Source organism: Polypterus senegalus, chromosome 2 (genome assembly GCF_016835505.1).
Source record: "Polypterus senegalus isolate Bchr_013 chromosome 2, ASM1683550v1, whole genome shotgun sequence".
Classification (NCBI taxonomy): Eukaryota; Metazoa; Chordata; class Cladistia; order Polypteriformes; family Polypteridae; genus Polypterus; species Polypterus senegalus.
This window is the reverse complement of record NC_053155.1, coordinates 274515083-274534116: the sequence shown is the minus strand read 5'-3', so window position 1 is coordinate 274534116 and position 19034 is coordinate 274515083. Positions and strand designations below refer to the sequence as shown.

The window sequence follows — 19034 nt, the reverse complement described above, 5'->3', positions numbered from 1 at the left end:
GCAGAAGCAAGATAGCCACAAAGCATGTAAGCCCTCATCCCTTGATTTCATGCACTCTCTGCTACTGAAACATTACAAGCAGGAATAAAAAGGGCAACCTTTAATTTTGTACATCAGTTATGGGGTACAACTGCATCACTGGTCACTTTTCTTAGCAGGATTTATTGAGCTCACTTTTCTAGCAAGCATTCATTCACATATTTAAACATGGTATGAGGCAATTTCTTCATATACCTTTGTAGACTAATGCAAACTATTTTACTATAAGTAAATAATTTGATATCTTTTTCAAAACTGTTTTAACTTGAGCTGTCAGAAGCACTGTCAAGATATTTTATTCATCATTTGCAGTAGTTTTGTTTCATTATTTGTTTTTTATCACTCATACAAATACATGTCAACAGACTGAAAAAATTGATTTATGTTTAGAAAATAGGCAAGAAAAGGATAAGATATACTGTCATCCTCAGTGCTCTATTCTTTGATTCTCTGACCAAAGACAAAAAATGCAAGTACAGTATATACAAATATTAATCATAAAAAATATATGCAATTATGATCTGTGATGTGAGAGGTAATGAATTTAAAGCTTTATCAAAAGAGGTGGTGGGAGAGAGAGAGAGAGAGAGTTCAGTGTTTACTGACTGACAGATCATAAAGTCAGCAAAGTCAGGCAAAGTTTTGAATAAAATAAATACAATGAAACACATAATTCAAAGTTAAGGTTACATAAAATAAATATGGTTTAAAAATTCCGTTGAGGCATGGCTAAAATGGTTACATTTAGCGTAAAAAAACAGCTTACTAGGTGTATGGTATTTATGGTGCTAGTCTTTAATCTATAAGGTGCTCTGAGAACATGTGGAGATATTTCAGATTTTGTTTTCCAAAATAATCACAATATTGATATGTTCAATATTGTCCAGGCCTAGCTTAGTTTGATATCCAGGAAAATATACATATTCAAAAATAATTTTGACAATGTAACAGGAACAACATGATGGCAAACATCAGAAATGATCACTCAAATACAGAAAGGTTTATATTTGATCAAAAGGAAAAAGTCATAATGCCAAGGGAAGTGTATAGATATTCATGTGGGAACTACAACTGTTTCAATAGTTAACAAATTTACTGTTTTTCTTTATGAATAACTGAATGCATGTCTGATTAATTATAAATGCTACTTTTAGAGCCAAGTATCGACTTGAATTCATTGCAAAGTTTAAAGTCTAAAATGCTTAAATGAGATTGCACTTAAAATGTCTCCAAATAATCTTTCTGATTACACTGTATACTACATTTCTAATCATGTTTTGACACAGAAACCTTTACTACAATCAGTTGGAAATCAAAGTCCGCAAGTACAGTACATTGTTAAAGTACAGCAGTGGCATTTGCTTGAACAGCACTTCACCCTTTGGCATCTCCTAACCACTTATGGAACTTAATCACATTTTCTTTTTCAAGGCAAATAAGATTTGTTCTGTAATTGGCAGTGGCCAATAACCCAATTGTCTTGTAGATCTTGCCTTAAATGAAAAAAAGGTCCATCTGATAGGTTACATTCTTAATATATAATAGGGCAAAGCATTACAATTAAATTAATTTTAAGGATTTAAAACCATGGCTTCAAAGGTTTCTTTAATTATAATTCCTGTGAGCACTGCAGAAGAACAAATTTCAGGAAAAACACAGAGCAGGTGAAGAAACTTTAAAAATTGTTTGAATATCATTTATTACAAAGTCTTCTCAACAAGGAAAGCAGATGTGTATAATATATATATGCTTCAAGTAATTTCAAAGACCATAACAATCTTTCAAGAAATCATGCCTTTAAAAGTTACCGAAAACTTGTTTCAGAAGTAAGGCTCATGATGAGTAAACTCCAAAAATACTATCATGTGAATTACACATACATTACTGGCCTGTTTTCAGGCTACTACAAAAAAGTACTAAAGGAGTATAAAACTATTTGCTTGAAAAGAATGCTATGTAATGTTTATATCACTTTTCATAATTGAAAACTAAATTAACATTGGCAATTTACTTTTAGGTTGTTCAGATACTACAACTGCACAATAATCAACAGTGAGCCATTCAAGCCTGGGAAAAGGTACACACTTTTCACACTTCTTTCATCATAGTTGTGTCCTTTTATCCCCCCCATGTTGACCTTCAGAACGGCACATTCACATGAAATGGCTTAATCCTTTGAGAGCTTTGTTGTTTAGGAGGCTTAAATTTCTTGTAGGCCAAAAGTGTCCTATAAATGTCACGCCTCTCCCTCTCTGGGCACATACAGAACTGAATATGGTTTGAGAGGAAGGAACTGCGAATAGGAATACAGCACTCTCCACAGTGCTGAAGCGACCCATATAGGCCTCTTCTTTAATTGCAGGAAACTGCAACATTTGCTCTGCTGTTCCACACATCTCAGCTGTAGTCCTTTTTAAAGAAGAAAAAAAAATGACGCCAGATATGAACAGATTTCCTTCAGGCTTTTTCAATCAGTTTATTTCTTAAGAAAACGGAAGGTGATTAAGGATTAATTAATCATATTTGCCAATGAGTTTCAGATCATTTATCTAAAAATTAACCATTCAGTCTTTCATGTGCTCACTAACACCCATAATTAACACTGATACACTTCCACATATTAAAAAGTGGTACTATTACATTGATAATAATCAAGTGCCAGCATGTTCTGCTTATTCACCTTTAAAAATAAAAATGTAACTACAATTTGCATTGTACAGTGTGAGTAACACTTTCAAGCTTGAAACACCCTGTATTTCCAGAGAGATATATAATATTATAATAGCTTAATATGAAAACAGGTAGGATTACAAAGAGAAGTCAAACCCAGTGTATGGCTGTTTACAAACATGAAAAAAATCTGACAGAGCTTTGCAAAAACATAAGTTTTGGAAAAGTAATGATAACTAAGGGATATTAACACAATACTTAAGTTATGCAAGTTTTCTAACAACCTTACTGTGCGGAGGAAATCATCACACGTCTTCAATTACTATGGGGGTTCTTAGCGACACAAAGCCCAAATTAAATGGTCAAATTTGAACCTTTAAAAGCCTTATTTATTCAATACATCTTTCTTTAAGTACTCATTATTAACCTTATTGCTATTTGCTAATCGTTCTGTAAGGCTTTCTGTTTTCAAACTGCCGTATTTGCACTTGCACCAGCATAAAACTGAAGTGGAAAAAAACTATCGGCAGTCCTTAACGTTTCAAGGAATCAATGAAATGTTCATATTTATTAAAAAGGAAACTGCGCGCTTAATATGTTATAGGTGGAATAGATTACTTTCATATTATTTCATGTACAGTACCTGACAATGAAATACTAAAATCTGCCCTGTAAAGTTAACATGGCGCTGCGAAAATATGCAAAACCTAAATAAGAAGACGAAAGCCAACCAGAATAACCCTCATCAAACGCGGGCCACAACAGGCTAGGACGTACAATTGCTGTGGAAGTAAACAAGCAATTCACCAACACAAAGATGTCAAACTGCTTGTCAAAACAGCCACAGGTAACTATAACGTATAATGCATACCTAAACACTTAACATTTTTATGCTGCATTGGTTGAAACATTCAAAACAAAGGTAACAGAATGAAACATTTCATCATGATACGTAACGTATGGTCATTTCTTCAAAATTTCATCATGATACGTAACGTATGGTCATTTCTTCTATAGACTTGACAACTGACACATTAACTGATAAACAAGACTGCATAAGAAATACAAATACGAAGAACTTGGCCAAACGTCAACCAAAATGAGCACACATATAGATACGTGTACACAGAGAATCGTGTACTTACCAAAATCCAAAAACTGCTTTATGGACAAAGGCGAAGGGGAAAAACGAGAGTAGTACTCGATTTGTTTTGGTGTTGTATTTTTCAGCAAACGTATAAAAAGCTTCATAGTGGACGATGCATGTAATTTCCTGGGCAACTTCAATAACCGAAAAAAATAACCGCAACTACCCTAGGCCATTTCACAATGGTTACCTCTTACAGCAAGAAAGGAAGGGGGGGAAAAAAGTTGCACAAGATAACCTTAGCAGCCGTATTGGCTGTACGAATGTCCAGCACGTTAATTATCTCGTTAACAAAATAACTCACGTCTTCAAGCCGGTACAACCAACCTCAAAGAAATGCCCGCCTCCGCTGCCTGTTAATTGGTGTTATTTGTTAGTCGGGCAGACATAGATACAGGAAGTGGAAATACTGTTTTTTTATTGGGTAATCCTATTGTCTATACTCACAATAGCCAATAGAGTTTTTGGGAGTGTAAGTCGAACGTTGGTTGACTGCACCTTTAAGAAAAAGAGGCAAGAACGAATTAGTTCGGCGAATTAGGTAAAAGTTGTTGTGGAAGAAGTCCTGACTGCATGGTTAGCTTTTGTTGAACAGTAATCATATTGCATTGTTATTATTTGAAAATTCTTCATGCTTTACGAATTCTTTAAAGTTCTATAACGTTATTATTGTAGTATTTTATCTGACGTTCTAACCTGAATTGCGTAAAAAATATTGGATGAATGGATTAGTGTCTGCCCAGCAAAATGAAAAACCGATTTGACACAGTATTTCAGGATACGTTTGTGCTGCTCGGGACCCGACGCTAGCTCCGGGCGCTTTAAATCAAATACAGCGGTTCGGCTTCATGTGTACTTAAATCTAATCTCGGAATCTTCACATCCCAGTCGGTTTATCTTTAATAGAAATTTATCAATTTTGGAAAAACACTATAATTTTAAAAACGTAGTTTTGAGCTGGGATGTTTATCATATTAATGGATAAAGTAATGTTCTACTCGCCTCCGATTAGGATACAGTAATTAAATGCTAACTGTTTTTATGGAAATAAAGTATGGATTTCGTCATGTTTTGTAAGGTTCTTTTTTAACACTAATTTACATTTGTTATTTTACAAATGATATTTCAGAAGGGATTTTATCATGGTGTCAAGGTACTGTACAATTAAGTGTTTTTCTTCAATTACAATAAAACTGTGGCTAGACTTCGCATTTTACATTCAGAATGGTGCACTATACAAACAAGTCATAATGGTAAATTTAAACTCGAACAGACAAGTTTGGAGAACAGACGTGGCATGAACCAATTTCAAAAAAATAAATTAGGAAAACACATTACATTAGGAAAATAGACAATGGAGCTCAAATGGACCCTTCACATGATTTGCTAATTGAATGTAAAATCAGAAATAAATGTTTTTTGGGACTAAGAAGTATTTTCTATGGGTGAGTTAAAGAAAAGTAGTAATTTTTCTAATGCAAAAATAATATCTCAACTATTGAAGAATTTATTTGAAATCTATATTTTGTTTTTACCAGAGCACATACTAGCAGACAAAAAGAAGACCGCAGCTCTACTTCTTTACTTGAAACGGCGGCGACGCAGGATGATATGGGTGAATCCACAGAACCAAAGGCGAAAACAGGAAGGAGACTATTATATCTTGATGTCTGAGTTACATTTAGATAGAGACCGTCATCGTGCCTATTTTCGCATGAGTGCAGAACAGATGGAAGATCTACTATGTTTAATTGGGCCAGATATTACAAAGATGTCAACAAATTACAGAGCTCCTATTGAACCAAAGCAAAGGTTAGCAGTCACACTCAGGTAATTCTACAATCTTTACTTGGGTTATGATAATAAGGGCATTTACAGTGGTGCTCAGTCTGCTGCTGTGTGCCCGAAGTGGGGCTAACATTTTAAAGCTTTGCAGTTTCAGTACTTAATGATATTTTTTATTAAAGAAAGTAAATGACTATCCATCCATTTTCCAAACCCTCTGTCACAGAGAGCAAATAAAAAGCAAGTGCAAAAGTTTTAATGTACTCAAGTGTGTGTGTGTATGTGTGTGTATATATATATATATATATATATATATATATATATATATATATATACACACTCACCTAAAGGATTATTAGGAACACCATACTAATACGGTGTTTGACCCCCTTTCGCCTTCAGAACTACCTAAATTCTACGTGGCATTGATTCAACAAGGTGCTGAAAGCATTCTTTAGAAATGTTGGCCCATATTGATAGGATAGCATCTTGCAGTTGATGGAGATTTGTGGGATGCACATCCAGGGCACGAAGCTCCCGTTCCACCACATCCCAAAGATGCTCTATTGGGTTGAGATCTGGTGACTGTGGGGGCCATTTTAGTACAGTGAACTCATTGTCATGTTTAAGAAACCAATTTGAAACGATTAGAGCTTTGTGACATGGTGCATTATCCTGCTGGATGTAGCCATCAGAGGATGGGCACATGGTGGTCATGAAGGAATGGACATGGTCAGAAACAATGCTCAGGTAGCCCGTGGCATTTAACGATGCCCAATTGGCACTAAGGGGCCTAAAGTGTGCCAAGAAAACATCCCCCACACCATTACACCACCACCACCAGCCTGCACAGTGGTAACAAGGCATGATGGATCCATGTTCTCATTCTGTTTACGCCAAATTCTGATGCTACCATTTGAATGTCTCAACAGAAATCGAGACTCATCAGACCAGGCAACATTTTTCCAGTCTTCAACTGTCCAATTTTGGTGAGCTCGTGCAAATTGTAGCCTCTTTTTCCTATTTGTAGTGGAGATGAGTGGTACCCGGTGGGGTCTTCTACTGTTGTAGCCCATCCGCCTCAAGGTTGTGCGTGTTGTGGCTTCACAAATGCTTTGCTGCATACCTCGGTTGTAACGAGTGGTTATTTCAGTCAAAGTTGCTCTTCTATCAGTTTGAATCAGTCGGCCCATTCTCCTCTGACCTCTAGCATCAGCAAGGCATTTTCGCCACAGGACTGCCACATACTGGATGTTTTTCCCTTTTCACACCATTCTTTGTAAACCCTAGAAATGGTTGTGCGTGAAAATCCCAGTAACTGAGCAGATTGTGAAATACTCAGACCGCCCGTCTGGTACCAAGAACCATGCCATGCTCAAAATTGCTTAAATCACCTTTCTTTCCCATTCTGACATTCAGTTTGGAGTTCAGGAGATTGTCTTGACTAGGACCACACCCCTAAATGCATAGAAGCAACTGCCATGTGATTAGTTGATTAGATAATTGCATTAATGAGAAATTGAACAGGTGTTCCTAATAATCCTTTAGGTAAGTGTGTGTATATATATGTGTGTGTATGTATGTATGTATGTATGTTTGTATGTTTGCGTATTGTGACCACTGGGGCTGTTGCAGCATCCCAAACACCCAACACAACGGCTCAGACAAAAGTTCTAATGAGGACAAAGGGTTTTATAGTATGAAACTAAAACACACACTTGTTTCCATGAATCACAAAATATAAATCAAACTCTCAGTAATCATTCTGTCTCTCGTCCACTCCTCCAGGTAAGCTTTTTCTTCTTCCTCCTCCCAACTCTTGCTCTCCAAATGAAAGCAGGCTGCAAAACCGTGGAGTACTTCTGGTGTCCTGAAATTTTGACTCGGGAGTGCTCCCGGGTATGCTTGAAACCCCACAAAATAGGACTGTCTAGTCCCTTCAGTGCCCCCTTGCAGCACCCACAGAACCCAACAGAATGACCCAAAGAACTACAATTCCCATGATGCCCCATGTGTATCCGCAGGGGTAGTGTAGCCCAGGGGCGCTGCCACCTAGTAAATACATTGCCTTCCCCTGTCCTTCCATGATAATGGTGTCCTTTTCAGGTAAGGATCTCAGGTCAACTCCATCTGGGATGCCAGTACCAGTGTGCCATCACTCACAATATATATGTATGTATGTATGCATGTATGTGTTTTTGTGCATAACTGAAGACTAGGATGGATTGGTATACCAATAATTATTGATGGTCATTGTGGATGGATGAGCATCCCATCTGGAATGATTGCTTTTTCCAATTTTGTTGAAGGATAGTGGGAAACTGCCTCTCGGAGCCATATCTTTTTTCTCACCAGTACACTGGATTGGCAGTATCTCTTTGGCATAGCTCCCATTTGGACACCCACAGCAATGCATAGCATTTGTAGTTCTGGTGTGCCCTTTTGGAGTCCTTTGGAACTGCTGAAGGGGGGCGGCAGGTAGTGGGGTCCTCTGTCCTGAAGAGGGTCTGCCTGACACATAAGGGCTTCCTAGAGACAATATCATGGCATGGGTAATATTCCCAGGTCTATCTTAAAAAGGGAGCTCTCTGCCTCACCCATGAGAGTCATAAGTCAGGAGTGGAGGAGGATAATGAAGCTCACCTATGTGAGGCAAAAGAGAAGAGAGAAGTAAAAGGAATATTATTATTATGTGAAGAGGTCCCTGGAAAAGTTATGCCTCCTAAAAAGTTGTTTTTTTTTTTAACGCTGGACTTGTATATTTAAGAAATTAAATTAGTACTCGAGCAGCATGGTGACACAGTGGTAGCACTGCTGCCTGCCTTGCTGTAATGAGACCTGGGTTTGTGTCCTGGGTCCTCTCTTACTGGAGTTTGCTGGTTGTCCCCTTGTCTGCATGGGTTTCCTCACATTGTCAAAAGACATGCATGTTAGGTGAGTTGGAGATACTAAATTGGTCTTAGTGTGTATGTATGTATGTATGTATGTATGTATGTATGTATGTATGTGTGTGTTTGCCCTACAATGGACTGGCTTCTTGTCCAGAGTTTGTTCTTGCCTTGTACCCTATGCTAGCTGGGATAGGCTTTAGCCCCCAAACTGCAACCCTGGTTTGAATTAAGAGGGTTAGAAAATGACATGACCTGAAATTAGTACAAGATCAATGATTAGTATTTTTATTTTTTATTTTCTAGGTATCTGGGATCAGGTGAATCATTTACCAGTCTTGCCCTGAGTTATCGACTTGGCATTTCAACTGTATCAGCTTGCGTAGATGACACTTGCAAAGCAATTATTAAAAGAATGTTACAATCTCACATGCCTCTTCCCAGTGAGGATGAGTGGAAAGCTATTTCCCAGAATTTTGGACAAAAGTGGAATTTTCCCAACTGCCTTGGGGCAATAGATGTAAAACGCATTCACATTAAGGTTCCCACACATATTGGAAGCCAGTATTTTCACTATGAAAAAGAAACCTCAGTTTTTCTGCTGGCTTTAGTTGATGCAGATTATCGGTTTAGAATGATAAATGTTTCTGAATTTAAAGGAGATGAAGGACTTTATGCAAACTCTTCAATTGGAAAAGGATTAGAAAACAAGTCTCTAAACATTCCTGAAGATTATGTTTTACCAGGTCTAAGTTATGTTGATAAGTTGCCATTCACTATTGTGGGTACTGCAGCTTTCCCACTTAAAACATATTTAATGAGGGTGTACCCTGGCCAAAGACTTTCAAAAGAGAAGCGTATTTTCAACTACCGTTTGTTAAGGGCAACAGATGTAGCAGAAAATGCCTTTGGAATTCTTATTTCAAGATGGAGGATCTTTTATAGGAGAATTAAACTTCATCCCAAAAAGGTTGAACAACTGATAACAGCTGCATGTATTCTACATAATTATGTACTAAATCCCAGTGAATGTGAGGGATGGCTTTATGAAGGTGAAACAACTGGTGGCAGTCTAGAGTCTGTGCACAACGTGGGTAGTAATCGAGCAAATTGGGATGCCGTTTGCGTCAGAAAAATGTTCTGCCAATATTTCTGCTCGCCAGAAGGAAGCTTACCATGGCAGGATAAAATGGTGTGAGAGCTACAAAGAGGGACATTAGTCAGTAGTGTACCTTATACATCTTTAAGGCATCACTGAAGCATAGTTGCTTTACTAAGTATTCAGTGTCTTTTTCACCAGTAGGTATCAAATCGTAATGTTGGTCTATTTGCAATGTCAGCCCAACAATGGAAGTCTATCCTAGGCTCATTTTTACTTTTCTCTCCTATGGCTGGGATAGGCACTGGTTCTCCATGACTGAAAATTGGATTAAGAGGTTGGAAATGACTATAACATGTGTCACGGGTGGCTGGGTGCCATAACCACCCGGGACCGGGAGAAGACAGCTGCCCTGGTTGCTATGGGGGTCATGGGAACCGAGCTGGGAAGCTCAACCCTATAGGGGCCCGTGGCCACCGCCAGGGGGCGTGTATTGGATTCTAGAGCCCTGGAAGCCAGCCCTTCCGCCACACCAGGAGGTGCTGGCGGAAGGAATTCTAGGGTCACCCAGAGTGCTTCCGGGTGCTCGTATGGCACTTCCGCCACACCAGGAAGTGTTGGAGGAGGTTCGCCAAGGAGCACCTGGAGCCCATCCTGGTGAGCATAAAAAGGGCCACCGTCTAACAGTCGGGGAACTGGTGTTGGGTGGAAAAAGGCAAGGCTTTGGAGAGTGGAAAGAAGATGGCCCGAAGAGGACCATTGTGAGGCCCAGAGAGAAGGGTGATTGGTGCTGGAGCACGGTGTATGGTGCAGGACTTTTTATAGACTTGTAAATAGTTTAATAAATGTATGTGGCATTCAACATCCGGTGTCTGTCTGTCTGTGCTCGGGCTGTCAATCACACATGCTATTTAGTATTTCTAGTAACACTATTGGCCTACTAAATAGATAGATCGATAGATAGATACTTTCTTAATCCCAAGGGGAAATTCACATACAGTACTCCAAATATTATATATTCAAACTGAAAATAAAATTAGATGTATTTTAAGTTAAGTAGCTAATGAAATTTTGTATATGATTAAAAAGTTTCATTGTCTCCTCTCTTAAATGACACACGCAATTTTTATGTATACAGTTTTTACTACAGAATTACATTATCCTGCTATATGGGATTAGTCACATTAAGGAAATTGATGTATAATTGATTACAATGCATGCATATTAAAATAAGGAAACTGTGGCATTAATTAAATTAGTTTTAATATTACAGCACAGAAAAATAACTTTTGCACCTGGAGAAAAATATGAAATACCCCTTAAAATATTAAAGTGCAATTTTCTAATAAAGATGAACACCAAAAATATTTTCAGTACTATGCTCTCAGCAATTTTAAACACCTCTTTATTTTTAAAGACTTATGTGCAAAATATAGTACAGTATACAAGTAAAGATTTGAGATGTTTAAGATGCCAGTATTCAAGAAAACTACATTCCATGTAACATTTAAGTTTCTTTTATTCTTCTACTTTATACCTTTTGGGTCATACAGATTTACATTGACACTGGACATAAGTAGCTATTTTAATTTTGTTCTTGGACAATAATTTTTATTTCACAGAGTGTTTTTTCCCCACTTGCATTCTGTACATCATCTATCTATATACAACACTGGTTTTGTATAAAATGCTATAGAATATAAAAAGTTTAATTTTCTCTATACTGTAAATCGATTTGAATTCTCCCACATCAAAGCCTCATAAAGTTCATGCACACTGTTGTACCTTTAATGCAATATTAGATGGAAATGAAGAGGAAAATAAAAGGGAGAAAATCTGAGTCTATGATATAACTCCACCTAAAACCAATAGGCGTTATTAATGCAGAAAGTTGAATAGATGAGAGCCTGGTGACTTAAGTTATGAATTAATGCAGGACAGTAGTAGCTGTGGCATTTCGCTTTCTGCCTATGAATAAGTATCTGTGTTATATACACTACAGCAAAAGGACCAGCCTCAGGCCTGTCTCTGCAATCTGAATATCTACCATTCTCTAAAAGTGTAATAATAAAGCTACTATCAAATGGACCTAAATTTGTAATTTCAGTGTAGACGTTTGATTTTCACGTATCAAAGTTATAACGGTCTCAGTGAAACAATAAGGTACAAAGGTATGGGGATTTCCTAGTATGGTAGTAACCTGTGTGTCATATGCGCAGGTGATTAAATATTTAATATAAAACGTCCAGTATAAGGCTTGGTTAATTCTTATATTGTCTTTTCTTTGAAGGTTTATTAGCTTGTGTTTATAATGAAATACTGTTTGTTGGGGAAGCATGATTGCTATGTGGATGTATACAGTGGAACCTCGGTTTGCGAGCATAATTTGTTCCGGAAACGTGCTCGCAGTCCAAAGCACTCGTATATCAAAGTGAATTTCCCCATAAGAAATAATGGAAACTCAGATGATTTGTTCCACAACCCAAAACTATTCATATAAAAATGATTTATACAAAATATAAAGTAAAAATACATAAAACAAATTAACCTGCACTTTACCTTTGAAAAGAATCATGGCTGGTGTGAGTTTCTAAACTCTTGTGGGATTCCACCCAACGGGACGACACACGGAAGAGTGTCCCAAAGCAATCACAGTCTCCCAGCGCTGTAGCAGTTCGCCGTATAAGCGTATCCAAAAGGTTCGCGGACATGCTATAAGTGCATGCCGTCGATGGGTGATACAAGGAACATTATAAAGATCCCGCTACAATAAATAACAGCTCTGTTGCTGTTTCAAGCTGAATAAAGCTGGTGTTAAAGTACTGAGACTCAGCTTCGTGTTTTGGGGCGCAAGATGGGGACTCGCACTTCACAGCACACACGTGCGCATGCACACATACACACACACACAGTCACAATGCTGTAGTAAACAGTATACGCTTGTACGGATGTTGACTATATGAGTGAGGCAATCAGACTCAGACAGAGAATAGGAGACGATTGCCCTCAAGAGAAGAGAGTGAGAGAAAGAGAGAGAGAGAAGAACCATCAGCTCAGTTGTGATCACATGACGCTCAGCAGACAGTGTATCCATACTACTCGTATTGCAAGACATCGCTCATTTATCAAGTCAAAATTTATTAAAAAATGTAGCTTGTCTTCCAAAACACTTGTAAACCAAGTTACTCGAAAACCGAGGATCCACTGTATGTAACTTTTTTAATATGTAAAAAGAAAAACTCTCTGGGAGTTCACACTACATATTGGGGCATGATTTGGTAGAGTGTTTTCTCTGCCATTTGAGATTGTCAAATTCTGGTCTAGCAGAATTGCATCATGTGGATGCTATTTACAAAAAAAAAATATATATATATATATATATATATTCTGAGTCTGTATGAACATAGTCCATTGAAAATGCTGTTGAATGCACCATTGGAGCATTGCCTTCCAGATATTGTTCCTCTACAGTGGCTGTAGTCTGAGGTCCTCCCAGATTGTTGAACTCCTCACAGTGTTAAGAAGGGAACTTTATTTTGGCTGTTTTCTACAAGAATGTCTTTCTTTAGGCCACTACTCAAAGTTCATGACTACAAGAATTGATCAGTTAGTTCATCAACAGATTTGGCCATGGATGTAACTCCCAGTTCACCATTTCCTTCTGGTTCTTTTTCCAGTGTACTGATTCAAAGGTATATCTCACATTCAACCCTACGCACAATCACTTGCTTTTCCTCCGACCTTAAATGAGCAATCCAACCTTTCCTGAGAAGAACCATCACCTAAGGTTTAAATGTGCTAATCATCATTCAGACTGAAAGACTCCACTGCATGTTTGATGATCAGTGTACCAAGGCCAGAAAAACAGTACCATCTACCTAAAGAAGAGATGATACCTGTAGTTGCTCGTGCTAAAAAATCCCAAGTCTGACTCTTGCTATCTTGTAAATGCCAATGACAAACAGGAAAGGGGATGAAGTGATCCCTTGGTAGACTTTTCTGCTTAGTTTTAGCCAATTTGGTTAGTGAAGAAATCCAGTTATAGCTCTATGCTCAGATTTTTCACAGGCAGTATTCTCCCTTTAATCATGTCCATTCATTTTTCTTAATCATTCCCAAGTTCACACTGAATTGAGTACCTGGCAGGTACAGGTGCTAACAAAATTCTAGATTTATTCCTTATTTGAACAGTTTGCATTTATTTGCCTCTAGGAGACTCTGTGATATTTGTCTACAGTGTGTTATTCCTTACAATGAATCCTGTCATCTGTACTGGGGTCTACATTTTTTTTTTAGAAGGCTCATATTTGGACAGCATTTAGTCTGGTGACCCCGTATAGTATGAATTGCTGCCTAGCCTGTGCCTCAGGAAAAAGTAGGAAATGTTATTATAATTAATGCATGCATTTATTTGCTACAAAAATCCAGCCAGGGGGAATGCACAAACCAGTGTTGTTCTTCGTGCTGGTCCCAAGCCTGGATAAATGGGGAGGGTTACATTAGGAAGGTCATCCGGTGTAAATTTTTTGCCCTATCAATATGCAGACAATACAGAGTTCCACACCAGATTGGTCAATGCCCGTGTTAATAATGGTTGCCACAAGTACTGCTAGCCAATAGGGTGCAGGGGGAAATTGGGCTACTGTTGACCAAAGAAGAAGAAAAGGGGAAGGCATGTCCTAAGGCAGAAGGAGATGAGGATGGTTAGGAGAGTGTAAGTGTAAATGTTGGTTGTATGACTAGTAAAGAGAGAGAGTTAGCCAATATGATAGAGAGAAGGAAGGGTGATAAATAGGAGAAATAGGACCTATTCCTATTATTGCAACTCTTTACCGGTCCCCTAAACCAAATAATGACTTTCTGAATGACTTTGCTGTTTTCCTTACACACTTATCTACTGTTTTATCAAACATAATACTTCTGGGGGATTTCAATAGACAAATGGATAATATCATTGTCCTTATTACTAGAGACTTTACATCCTGCCTTGAGAGTTTTGGATTCCAGCAGCATACTGATGTTCCTACCATTTCCAAAGGACATATATTGGACTTGATTTGTTGTTCAGGAGTTACCCCGCTTGATTGTACTGCAGATGAACTCCCCATAACTGATCACTTTCTTATTTCATTCAATGTTAATCTTGCACTTTCCAACACTAAGCTTTCCTGTCTCATGTCTTTCCGTAATATTAAGAATACTAGCAAAATACCCGCACTTCGCAGCGGCAAATTACTGCCTTAAAATTTTTATTAAGAAGAAAATTAAACCTTTTTTAACTGAGGGAAAATATACCAATAATTATTTGTTAAGGATCTCTTTGTATACCACATTGTCATTTTGGCCCTCCGTTGTAATATGACCAAGCTGTGCGCTGAGCTTACTCTTGAGCATGCAACGTACAGTTGTCCATGTGAAAAGTAATCTTGTTTCAAATCTCACAGCTTGGATTGCTGCTGTCATAATCGGTTTGAGTTTCATGGTTTGTTTCAATTACGACAGTATTTGCAGGACTTGTGTTGAAGTGACATTCAGCATCTGTCAAGCGTTGTAAGCATACAACCGGTTTCATCGATAACTTCACATCCAGCTTTTGAGAGTTTAAACATTCATAAACATCAAAGTGTCCACTACTGAAATCGTCACCTTTGAATCTAAGATGCTTAAGAGGCATTGTCGGTTGTGGAAAGGTGTAAAATATTTGGCCATTTCTGTACACTTGAAAGCGACAACCGAACAATTCAGTGGCAACCATCAACTCATATGCAGAGCCATAGGTGAAGGGCTTAAGCATTTCACTCTTATACTGCTCCTGTGTAGTATAATTATCTCCTGTACCGTCATCAGTCGACCACCTTGAACCCATCCCAGTCGTTCAATACATAAGACACAATGTTACCCCGGATATCAAGAGTGAGCCTGATATGGCCGTGCAATATGTAACAAAGAGAATGGAAAAGGCAGGTGCCATCTCCGGGCATGGAAACCACTCGGTAAGTGACAGTTCTTTGATCGATGGTGATTACCTCGATGGACATGTTAATAGAGATATGGTTGTAACGATAAAGGAAATGGGTATCTGAACAATGTAAAGTAAGTCTAAAATACCTACACAATAACTATAATCGTAATAAACGAACAATAAAACAGTGGAGAAGCCGTGGATTAAAAAGGCTGTAGTTATCTGTAGGGAGACGTGAATCCCGTGGCGAAGCAAGGAAGGGAATGTAGAGACCGGAGCGACGGATGGCCTTATATAGGCAGGCAGCCAACAACGTGGGAGGCGTTGGGATGGGGACCCAACAGCGCTTCACACAGTGACCGAGCTGCAGGCTATGGACGTATATATGTACGTAAGCAGGATTCAGTTAGCTTTGGGAACCCGCGTACCAAATTTCTTGAAGATGGGCCCATAAGTAACAAAGACTGTTGGAAAGTTCAATATGGCGGCCGACAGTGGCGTCATACCACCGAAATAAGTACGTAAATTGGTTTTGGTTAGCGCGGGGAAGCCGCCTACCAAATTTAGTGAAGATGAGGCCATAAATAAGAAAGTTCAACATGGTGGAAGTTGTCGACCGTTATGACCATTATGCGTAGAATTTTGAAATGAAACCTGCTTAACTTTTGTAAGTAATCTGTAAGGAATGAGCCTGCCAAATTTCAACCTTCTACCTACACGGGAAAATGAGCCTGCCAAATTTCAGCCTTCTACCTACATGGGAAGTTGGAGAATTAGTGACGTTGGAAAGTTCAATATGGTGGCCGACAGTGGCGTCATACCACCGAAATAAATAGGTACATCGGTTTCGGTTAGCGCAGGGAAGCCACCTACCAAATTTCGTGAAGATGGATTCAACCTTCTACCTACACGAGAAGTTAGAGAATTAGTGACGTTGGAAAGTTCAATATGGCGGCCGACAGTGGCGTCATACCACCGAAATAAGTACGTACATTGGTTTCGGTTAGCGCAGGGAAGCCGCCTACCAAATTTCATGACGATGGGGCCATAAATAAGAAAGTTCAACATGGCAGACATTGTCGACCATTATGACCGTTACGTGTAGAATGTCAAAATAAAACCTGCTTAACTCTTGTAAGTAAGCTGTAAGGAATAAGGCTGCCAAATTTCAGCCTTCTACCTACACAGGAAGTTGAAGAATTAGTGATGAGTGAGTCAGTGAGTGAGTGAGTCAGTCAGTGACGGCTTTGCCTTTTATTAGTATAGATTAACTTAGATTCTCTTTCCTCTAGTATTGATTCCCTTATGGACATTGATAATTTATCCACTCCTGAAGAACTGGTCTCACACTATAACTATAACCCCCAGATTCTTTACCTTCTCACCTTTACTCAACTAAATTTTGCAATTCTCTTATGTCCTTTTTTAATGAGAAAATCCAGAAGATTCATCAGTCTCTCTGTACGGATTCCTCAAGTACTTTATTTGAATTTTATCCACCAACTCACTCATTTTCCTCTTTTCAGCTTCCTTTTTTTCTCAGAAATCTCAGATCTTGTCTGTAAGTCTAAGCCATCCACCTGTCAACTGGATCCCCTCCCTACAGTTCTAGTCAAAGCCTGCCTCCCCTCTCTGGTCCCCCTTATCTCTGGTATAATCCACTCTTCTCTCAATACTGGTACTGTTCCTTCATCTTTTAAAACTGCTGCAATAACCCCAATACTGAAAAAACCTGGTGCCAATCCGACTAATTTCAGTAATTTTCGTCCTATTTCTAATCTACCCTTCATTTCCAAAATTCTTCAAAAAATAGTGGCTATTCAACTTCATTCACATTTATCTCAAAATAATCTGTATGAACAGTCTGGTTTTCATCCCCTCCACAGTACAGAAATGGCATTTATAAAAATGATTAATGACCTCCTTATGGCAGCTGATCCTGGTTTAATTACTATTCTCATCCTCTTTGATCTGAGTGCAGCCTCTGACACTATTTGTCACACTACTCTTCTCTATAGATTATCTTCGATTGGCATTACCCACACTCCACTAGATTGGTTCAGATCCTACCTCTCAGGCTGCACTCAGTTTGTTCAGCTTAAAACTTTCACATCCCAACCCACCGCTGTTACTTCAGGTGGACTCTGTCCTGGGGCCCTTCCTTTTCATTATTTCCCTCCTTCCCTGTGGCAATATCTTTCGTAAATATAACATTAGCTTCCACTGTTATGCTGATGACACCCAGCTCTATCTCACTAGCAAACGTACTACTTCCTTTCCACCCTACTCACTTACTAATTGCATAGCAGAAATCAAATCCTGGTTTTCTTTACATTTTTTAAATTAAATAGTGACAAAACTGAGGTTCTCCTCATTGGTACAAAATCAACATTATCCAAAACTGATAATTTTTCATTTGTTATTGATAATTCCTCTGTCTCCCCTTCCCCACAGGTTAAGAGTCTGGGTGTCATCCTTGATGGTACTTTATCCTTTCAGTCCCACATCAATAACATCTCCCGGTCTGTATATTTCCACTTGCGTAACATTAATCGTATTAGCCCCTCCCTCACTCCCCACACCACTGCTATCCTTGTTTATAGCCTTATCACTTCTCTTTTGGAATTTTGCAATTCCCTTTTCTTTGGTCTTTCTCGCAAATCTCTTCATAAGCTTCAACTGGTCTAAAATTCAGCTGCCCGCATCATTACTAGAACCCCCTCTATTCACCATATCACTCCCATTTTCACTCCCTTCATTGACTTCCAGTTCAGTTCCAAATTCAATTCAAAATTCTCCTACTAACTTTTAAGGCTATCCACAACCTTGCCCCTCCATATCTGTCTGACCTACTCCATGTTGCCATTCCCTCCCGTACGCTTAGATCCTCTTCCTCCATCCACTTGACTGTCCCCTTCGTCAGTCTTACCACTATGGGGAGCAGAGCATTTAGTTACTCTGCTCCCCAGTTTTGGAACTCACTACCACCTGAGCTTAGAAATATTGAATCATTTTCACTTTTCAAATCTAAACTTAAAACTCATTTGTTTAAGACTGCTTTTTCTCTTTGATTACAATTGCTGTGTCTGATTTTAACTTTTGTATTTTACTTTTGTTTATAATCTGTGTTTTGTCTATTGTTCGGTGTCCTTGAGTATTTAGAAAGGCCTACGAATAAATAAAATGTATTATTATTATTATTATTATTATTATAGTGCATGCAAGAGACAAGATGTAAGAGAAATAAGGCCAGGTTTATTGGAGGTGGGTTCAAATTGTTCTGTCATGGTGTGGATGGGAGGAGAAATGGGGTTGGGGTTAACCTGAAGAAACAGTATGTCAAGAGTGTTTTGGAGCTGAAAAGTGTGTCAGTCAGAGTGTTGATTTTGAAGCTGGAAGTTGAAAATGTGATGATGATTGTTACTAGTGTATATGCAAGTTAGG

At 38.5% G+C, this 19034-nt stretch overlaps 2 protein-coding genes across 5 annotated transcripts in view; one reads left to right on the top strand and one right to left on the bottom strand.

The window, feature by feature from the left end:
- pdk3b (pyruvate dehydrogenase kinase, isozyme 3b) overlaps positions 1 to 4195 on the bottom strand; it is a 49042-nt gene extending 44847 nt beyond the window's left edge. The window contains exon 1 of the mRNA XM_039745599.1: positions 3855 to 4195. Within this exon, the coding sequence (XP_039601533.1) occupies positions 3855 to 3960 (106 nt within the window). The 5' untranslated portion in view covers positions 3961 to 4195. The remainder of the gene's footprint in view (positions 1 to 3854) is intronic.
- On the top strand, positions 3228 to 10478 carry LOC120523900 (protein ALP1-like). Of its 4 annotated transcripts, none has more exons than XM_039745603.1 (3): positions 3228 to 3556; positions 5395 to 5686; positions 8836 to 10478. In XM_039745603.1, exons 2-3 carry the CDS (start codon positions 5463 to 5465, stop codon positions 9725 to 9727), a joined length of 1116 nt encoding a protein of 371 aa, XP_039601537.1. In that variant the 5' UTR covers positions 3228 to 3556; positions 5395 to 5462; the 3' UTR covers positions 9728 to 10478. The 4 variants fall into 4 exon arrangements, with proteins under 4 accessions (XP_039601537.1, XP_039601536.1, XP_039601535.1 ...); XM_039745602.1 differs by lacking the exon at positions 3228 to 3556 and adding an exon at positions 4317 to 4397; XM_039745601.1 differs by lacking the exon at positions 3228 to 3556 and adding an exon at positions 4394 to 4432.
- Positions 10479 to 19034: the final 8556 nt, after the last annotated feature.

Coding starts and splice junctions, on each gene's coding strand:
- LOC120523900 (XM_039745600.1), top strand. Junction 5,687..8,835: donor AGGTTAGCAGTCACACTCAG/GTAATTCTACAA, acceptor TTTATTTTCTAG/GTATCTGGGATCAGGTGAAT.